Source organism: Microtus pennsylvanicus, chromosome 19 (assembly GCF_037038515.1).
Source record: "Microtus pennsylvanicus isolate mMicPen1 chromosome 19, mMicPen1.hap1, whole genome shotgun sequence".
Taxonomy (NCBI): Eukaryota; Metazoa; Chordata; class Mammalia; order Rodentia; family Cricetidae; genus Microtus; species Microtus pennsylvanicus.
In genome coordinates, this window is record NC_134597.1 from 22,036,538 (window position 1) to 22,044,540 (window position 8,003).

The 8,003-nt window shown below is 49.7% G+C and overlaps 1 protein-coding gene across 3 annotated transcripts; it reads right to left on the reverse strand.

The window, feature by feature from the left end:
* Window positions 1–478: 478 nt before the first annotated feature.
* Pax4 (paired box 4) lies at window positions 479–5,301 on the reverse strand. 3 transcript variants are annotated; one of them, XM_075953679.1, is made up of 10 exons: window positions 5,289–5,301; window positions 4,805–4,935; window positions 4,299–4,514; window positions 3,927–4,002; window positions 3,248–3,373; window positions 2,958–3,040; window positions 2,534–2,603; window positions 1,815–1,831; window positions 1,407–1,545; window positions 479–615 (listed from the first exon to the last, which is right to left on the reverse strand). In XM_075953679.1, exons 1-10 carry the CDS (start codon window positions 5,299–5,301, stop codon window positions 479–481), a joined length of 1,008 nt encoding a protein of 335 aa, XP_075809794.1. The 3 variants fall into 3 exon arrangements, with proteins under 3 accessions (XP_075809794.1, XP_075809793.1, XP_075809792.1); XM_075953678.1 differs by having other exon boundaries at window positions 1,407–1,548; XM_075953677.1 differs by having other exon boundaries at window positions 1,407–1,548; window positions 1,815–1,870.
* Between the last annotated feature and the right edge of the window lie 2,702 nt (window positions 5,302–8,003).

Below are 8,003 nucleotides of genomic sequence, written 5' to 3' on the forward strand. Positions count from 1 at the left end.
TTGTTTTCTGCTGACCTGTGCTGGAGGACCGGAGAGTGAGGTACTATGATGTAATATGATGTGTGTGTGCATGTGTAGATGTAATATGATGTGTGTGTGCATGTGTAACCCCAACACCTACATAGATCAATAGGTACATAAATACCTACAGTCATGGGATTGATAGATTCATTACTACAGATAAATATGACTGGATGCAATGCATGTATACATAAATTACAAGATAGAAGATAGAGCGGTAATAGATAGGTAGATTACAGATAGACAGATAATAGACAGACAGACAGATAGATTATAGATAGATAGATGATAGATAGATAGATAGATAGATAGATAGATAGATAGATAGATAGATGATAGACAGACAGACAGACAGACAGATAGATGCACATTGGTGTTCATGAGAAAAGAAGGAGGTTAACCGCAAGAAGTACGGCTAACTTTAAAAAAGCTTTTATTACTGCCAAATGGAAGCCTGTTACGGCCAGTGTGAGTAACGGGTTGATGCCGCTTCTCCTGACCCTCCAATCAGATGGTACACAGGAGGAGTAGTGAGGCAAGGCCAGGCAAATTCCATGTATGAAGAAGAAGCCACAGGAAGGAGGGAGTGGCAATCTGTGTGGGGAAATAACGGCATTAGATCTCACCTGTCTCTGGGTCTTACCTTAGTCCAAATCTTACAACAGTGGGGTACCAGACAGGTTAGGGCTGAAGTGGTACCAAGACTAGGGACAGAGCCAGCGGCAGGAAGAGCAAAGGTGGCAATGGGGGCGACACCAGCAAGACTCTGGGGAGCCTGGTCTTTTCACCCACATGAATTTATCCACTATGGGTATGTAGGTGTGTATCCAAATGCAAGCCTGCATGTGCACAAGCAGGGCCTCCCCCTCTCACATTAATTTATCCACTATTTGTGGGTTCGAATGCCTGTGTGTGCACAGCATGTGCAAAGCACACACGTGGAGGCCAGAGGACAACCCGTAAGAGTCGATTCTCTCCTGCCGTGTGAACTTCCTGGGCTCAGACTCGGGTTGTCAGGCTCAGTAGCAAGTGCTCTTACTTGCTGAGCCATCTTGTTGGCACCTGGGTTGGGCTTATTGGTCCTACAGGCCTCTCAAAGTCACTGAGGCAGAGGGCTGAGACATACTTACCTAAGGGTATATACATTCAGATCTCAGCACCACTTCCTTTGCCTTCTCTAGGTGTCAGAGCTACTGTGGACGCCCCAGCATTAAGAGCCCCACAAGGAATGAGGGAAGCTGTTTTGAGAGATTCCTTTGGTATCCCCAACTGGAGGACCATACCCTCCCACAGAAAAGGTGAAGAATACCCACAACTACCCCTTCCCATGCCCTCCAGGATCTGTAGTAGACTCTGGGAACACACATCCTGTTCTCAATTCTTACCCCAGCAGGACTGGAGACAGGCGTGGGATGGGGTGTCACTGACACACCTGTCTGGTGCTGTCCCCCAGCACAGGTGACAGAAGGAAGGACTCAGCGGTTCCGGCACAGGCAGGGCTGCTGGGGGCACACTACCAGGGGACTGCTAAGAAAGCAAAGTTGGGGGTCTTCTCAACCACTAGTGAGAAAGCCTGGGAACTAGGACTGCATGACCCCCAAGACCACCTTCCCCAAGCTGTGTTCTACACCCCAGAGGATGCCTTTCCCATGGGAGACCAGGGATAGCACTTTGTAGAAGACACAGTGAAGGCCTTGCCTAACCATGGGTTTTACCCATGCCTTCACCATAAATAGGAGAAGTCATGAGACCTTCAGTCTTCCCAGTTCATAAACTCCCCTCCTCCTAAGTACCTGTGCAGAAATGATCCCTGGGGGAACTCTTGGTACCATCAGATCCTGAGAAGCACCTACAAGATGAGGTTGGATCCACTCAGAGGGAGAAATAGGCATGGGGACCTGGGATGTGGTAAAAGACAAAGGTTCCAGGAAAGGTAGCAGCTTCTTGCAGAGTTTGGAAGAGACAAATGTCACAAACTAGGCTGTCTTCTTCCCAAAACAGGCCTTAGGAAACCAGAAATAATGATAAAATTCAAGGGATGATCCTAGGGACTGAGCGGCCCTTAAGAACAAGGTCTGGACATGCCCAGAATCTAGTACAGAGCCAGGTATATGCGGATTGCTATGTTAATGCACACGGATGGGTGGATGGATGGATGGATGGATGGATGGATGGATGGATGCATTGATAAATGGATGGACAGATGGATAAGTGGATTGGTGGATGAATAGATGGGTAGGTAGGTGTATTGGTGGATGAATAGCTAGATGGGTGGGTTGGTGGATGGATAGATGGATGGATGGATGGATGGATGGATGGATGGATGGATGGATTGGTGGATGGATGGATGGATGGATGGATGGATGGATGGATGGATGGACGGACGGATGGATGCGTGGATGCATGGATAAACGGATGGATAGGTGGATTGGTGGATGAATAGCTAGATGGGTGGGTTGGTGGATGGATGGGTGGGTAGATGGATGGGTGGGTGGATATGCACAGAAATCACCTGGTAGCTGTGTTTCCCACTTCAGCTTCTCTTGCCTGCGCCATTTGGCTCTTCTGTTGGAAAACCAGACCTGAGAGAGAACAGGAACTGTATCCCTGGCTGTGTCTTCAGCCACCTGGCACCAGCTGCTCTCACCATGTGTCCCTGGCCTGGACTCCTAAGGCAGAGCCTTCCACCACTCCGGCACCCTCTCTCCCTGCCCTGCCTTTGCTCTCTGTCTCTTTCCTCACCTAAAAGCCCTGGATGTGGAAACGAGGGGAGCAGTCAACAGAAGAGCAAGGAGGACGTCACCTCTGATTCTTTTCTAAGCAAGTTTTTTCCCCCACCCTCTTGCTGCCATCTCTACCTTAGCAGACCCAAAGCCCTGGTCAAAACATTCTTCTCCTTTCCAGTTTCCTCACACTGTGCTACAGAGATCACTCACCCTCACTGTGTCCTCAGGTAGAGAAGTGGCAGCAGCCAGCTTTCCACGGGCCGCTGAATCTGGGTACTGCCCACGCTGGAACTCTGTAGAAACAGAGGTTCCCACAGTGAGAGTAAGGAAGGCATGGTCTCTTGTCAACCCCCCACTCCCTACCTCTTAAAACCCTAAATAGCCCTCCTTTCCAAGTCCAAGCCACCCACAACCTGGACCCTTCAGCCCTTGCCCACAAGTCTCAAGCCTTTCTGCCATACCAAGGACCTTCCGCCCCACTGTCTACTGCAGCCCAGCACCTTTTTCCAGGGCCTCAGCTTGGCCTGGGGAGAAGATAGTTCGATTCCTGTGGCTTGTCCCTGGATGGGGACCTCGGGGAGCCTCACATCTACCGTGGGAACTGGGAAGAGTTGGAGCCAAAACAGCTGCAAAGGAGGACAATGTCTTATGACATTTGCAATGTAGACCTTTCTGGTTTTCTGGGGTCTCTCACTAGACAACAACACAGGCACAGAAGCAGAGCACGGCTTTATAGGAGTGTGCAGTTCCTTGCTATGCAGTTGCTATACAATGTGCCCAGTATCATGGTACTACTTAGGGAAAACAGAATTGCTCCAGGCTTGAATGACCCATAGAATATGGACAATGTTCTGAGAAGCTAAAGGAAGTAGAGGAAGGGTATGAAAGGCCCTATCTAGCCTTGCCCTTAGCAGTTAGTGTGAACCTAGGAGTTAAGGGATCTAGGTTCTCTTCCCAGACATGCCAACTACTGGCTGAGGACTGAGCAAGCAATTTCATTTTTCTGAACCTCTGTATTCTACCAGGAGCAAGCAAAGCCACCCACTACAGCCTCTTTAAGGGAGTGTTGGGAGGGTGATTGAAAAAAGAGGGAGAATTCCTCACACTAGGCAGAAGGAAGAGCTACAAAATGCTAAGAATTTGGCTCTGGTTATCTCTGCTGGCAATTCTAATACTCACCTGGTAATCTGAGTTGTGTCCAGTGCAACTTCTGGTCTTCCTGTAGCGCCCGAAGGACTCTGTTGATAGACGACACCTGGGGTGTTGGGGTACATATGGGGGAAATGGTGTCTACACCCAGGATTGCGTTCTGTAGATCCTTTGCCCTCGCCTCGCCATCTCCAAAGCCCGCTCCGCCCCCACCCCATACTTCCTCCTCAGTTCCCTGACTACCGCCGCTTTTCAGAAATTTGTGAGTCAGAAATTTGTGAGTCAGAAGGCCGATACCAGTTTCCCTGAACACCAGGCTAAAATAACAAAATTGCCAAGGAAGAAAGGAATCTTCTCCCCAGTCTACCAGCAAAGCCCCCACGGTAGGGAGAGGGTACCTACACTGGGAGCCTTGTCCTGAGTGCAGAGTCCTTCCGCACACAGCTGGCGCTGGATTTCCCAAGCAAAGAGCGCTGGATACTCATCCTTTAGCTGAGCAATTCGAGCCACCACAGCCGGTGTGGCCAGTCGCGGCTTGCTTCCTCCAATACTCTTGGGTTCCAAGACACCTGTGCGGTAGTAACGTCCTAGGATCTTGCTCACACAGCCGTTAGATACCTGAGTCAGATGAGAAGCAGGAACAGGACACAGAAGACGTGATAGGTAGAAGGAAGCTGAGCATTCCTAAGACAAAAGGAAGCTACAAGGCAAAGGGGGGGGGGGTTACTGAGCCAAGCCATGGAGTTGAGTGGCTAAGCTCATCTTGGGCACCTAAAACTCCCCTTTCCAAACTCCAAGAGGGTCTTCTAGAAGGATGCCCTTAGGGTTCAGCCCCAAATCGTTATCTTAAGAGAGGTCCTTGGTGGCTGTTTCTTGTCTCCATTATGGGACAAAAGGTTTGGCCCTACCTTAAGGCTCCGAGAGATGTCACAGGGTCGCATCCCGCTCACTGCTAGCTGCACAATCTGCTGCCGGGTGTCCAGAGGAAGAGGCCGGCCATTCACAAAGAGTCCCCCCAGCTGATTCACACTGCTGATTCCTGGGGGTTAGAGGTAAGCTTCAGCGCACTGTGCGTGTCCGGGTCCTCACCCACCCTTGCAGAAGGTCACTCGGGCTTTCTATCCTGATCCGCTACCACACAGTCTGTCTTTCTCCGAGATCGTGCCCGCCTTTTCCCAGGGTCCTCAAAACAAGCCACTTTCTTTAGGAGCTGGTTATGCACTAATCCAAAGGAAGCAGAGTAAAGCAGAGAGGGAGCAACCGGAGAAAACCATGCCCAAAACATTGACTAACGACAACTGAAATTGTGTTGATGGGAGCCAAGACCCAGTGGCAGTATTCAATCTCGAACCCTTCTCTTCTTCTCGAACCAGCTTCTTCCAGGCCTCTCACCGTCCTGCTGCATGCTTCACACTGGTCCTCCTCACAGAAAGACAGGACGCCAACCGGCAGACTGAAGGGGGCAGAGTCTAGAAGTTTCCCTTTTGATCTGGTTCTGCAATAATATAGGGTTATTTAAGTGTGGTCCCTTGAAATGGTCAAGGAACGGAATGTTTTCGACAGGGTTAGCGGGCTGGCTAACACAAAAACATTAAAATTCTGTTATGTTCTTATGTGACGGATATCACAGTGTCAGCTGGGGACTGGATCTTTCATGGTAAGGAGGATGGAGGAGGAGGAGGAGGAACTAACTTCCCACATATCTATTAAAGAGGGGTTGCCGGGCGGTGGTGGCGCACGCCTTTAATCCCAGCACTTGGGAGGCAGAGGCAGGCGGATCTCTGTGAGTTCGAGACCAGCCTGGTCTACAAGAGCTAGTTCCAGGACAGGCTCCAAAACCACAGAGAAACCCTGTCTCGAAAACACACACACACACACACACACACACACACACACACAAATAATAATAATAAAATAAAGAGGGGCTGAGAGGTGGAAGGGACCATTCTCAGTACCTGGACTTTCTCTTCCCCAAGTGGACAATGTGATGACTGACTGGCCATAAGCCTTCTCAGTGCCTGACTGACACCCTTGAGCCAGAGACTCTGGCTTTCAAGTTCAGAGTTCGTAATCAGGAGGTCCTAAATTCAGTTCTCCAAACTCCCATCAAAGCACTTCAAGGACAGCCTTACCCTTGTTTTTTGTGTTCTCCAGGAAGCTCGGAGCGGGGTGGGGGGATTTGGGACTCAGCTCTACCCTCAGACCCTGGGATCCCGTCCCACACATTGGAAAGATACATAAAGCCTGAGATGATGGCTTCTGCTAGAAGGCACAGCTCATAGCAGGGTCTAAGGTTGTTGTAGCTGTTGGTGCTTTTGAACATGGAATAAGTCCAGATACCACAGTGAAGTTTCCTTTTCAATGGCTGCCTTTCAGACATTGTAATTTTTACTAGCATTTCCTTGCAGCATTTGGAAAGGAAGGGTGCTGGTGCTGTGTGCTCGTGGGAGCAGAAGACATCTTCAGCACAAGAGAGTCTGCGCAGCAACAGCCACCACAGTCTTGTCTTTTCTGCTCTCTACAGCAACTAAAAGGAGTTGAAGCTGTCTCCTTTTGTGCCTGGGATCCTGGCAGAGCTGTAGGTAACTCCAAGGAACAGTTTACCCATGCAACTTTCCTGAAATAACCAAGCTGCCTTGGCTCAGTTAAATCAACAGCAATTACTTCGAATAGGACATTAGGCATGAGCACATTGCTGTTTATTTGGGATGAAGTGTGAGGGGGGAGAAAAGAACAGAGGCAAGCTGAGTGTGTAGAGAGTTATAGGAGAGGGAGGAGGTTAAGAATATCAGTCCCACCTGAATTCTTCCTGGGAGTCTTTCCTTTTAAATGGAGATAACAATGCAATAGGAAGAAGAAACCAGCAGGAGCAAAACATCAATGGATCCAGAGCTCATTGAGTTTGGTAGCCAGGGTGACCTTTTTAAATTTATGTTTAGGTATCTGGAGATACACCCCTTCAATCTCTCAGCATTCCAGAAACTCAGTGAGACAGTCAAATCCCCTCCACACACACACACACACACACACACACACACACACACACACACACACAAAGAAAATGGAGGCACAAACTAAGATGAACATAAATCAAGACCCCCTCAGAGAATAAAATTCAAGGTTCAGAAGCCAGTTTCTGAGCAAAGGTAAAACATTTCCGGTTTCAAAGCATGAGATTCTCTTTCTCTTACCCCAGCCCTGCTTAATCCTTGGGCAACTGTCATTTAAGAAATGGAGAGGGAAGCTGGGGGTGCAAGGGACAAGGGAACAGGGGCTGAGACTATCAGCTAAACATGCAGAAGAGTCTAACTTCCCAAGTGACCAAAGTTACTGTGGAATGCAGGTCCAATAGTCACATCTAAAAGACCTCCAAACCAAGATGAATCATGCCCTAACTCACAAAAGGAAACCCTATCTCCAATAGCCTCCCCCACACCCCCAATATATGTGGCAACCTGTCAGAAAAAAAACAACTTGATACTCACTAGAGGAGGCAGCAGGTTGAGGAGTTGAGAGGGCAGGAAGGAGAATAACTGTGTAGACAGGAGGAAGAAAGTTGAGTTTGGGCACACAAAGACATGGAGACAGTATGGGAGGCAGAGCAGACAATGAGCCTGCTGGCGAACTACCTGGGTGGAGGAAAGGAGGTAGGAATTCCAGCGCGAGGTCCGAGGCTCCTGTGGGGGCTCCAGAGGTTGCTGGTGGTCTGCTCTTGTACCAGCCTCCACTCCGCTGCTGCTTCAGTCCAGCCAGGGGGTCCAGAGCCACACACAGTCTGTGCTCAGGAGCAGAGGGCAGCCTTCTGGGAGTAGCCAGTGATGTCACAGGCCATGAGCAGAGGAGGAGGGAAGTGTGCTTGGGGCTGGCTGACATTGGCCCTGAGGCAGGGTAACCCACAATCAGGGACCCGCTGGGTCCTGCTGCGGGGCTTCAGAGTCCACCTTGTGTCCACTCACCCTGAAGGAAGCATCGAGCCATTCTCAGACAGGCTCCCTCAGCATAGGGTGTCCCCAAGCATGAGCCAGTATTCCTGAAAAGAATGAGGATCATGGAAGACGAGGGACTTCAGACTATGGTCCCAAAGTTTCACATGCATAGGAATATAAA

Bases quoted from the DNA above. Each gene is read 5' to 3' on its own strand.
- Pax4 (XM_075953677.1), bottom strand. The intron at 3,374-3,926 runs GTGAGTATTAGA...CCTCCTTTGCAG, and splicing joins GACACAACTCAGATTACCAG to CTGTTTTGGCTCCAACTCTT. The intron at 3,041-3,247 runs GTGCTGGGCTGC...CTGTTTCTACAG, and splicing joins AGCTGAGGCCCTGGAAAAAG to AGTTCCAGCGTGGGCAGTAC.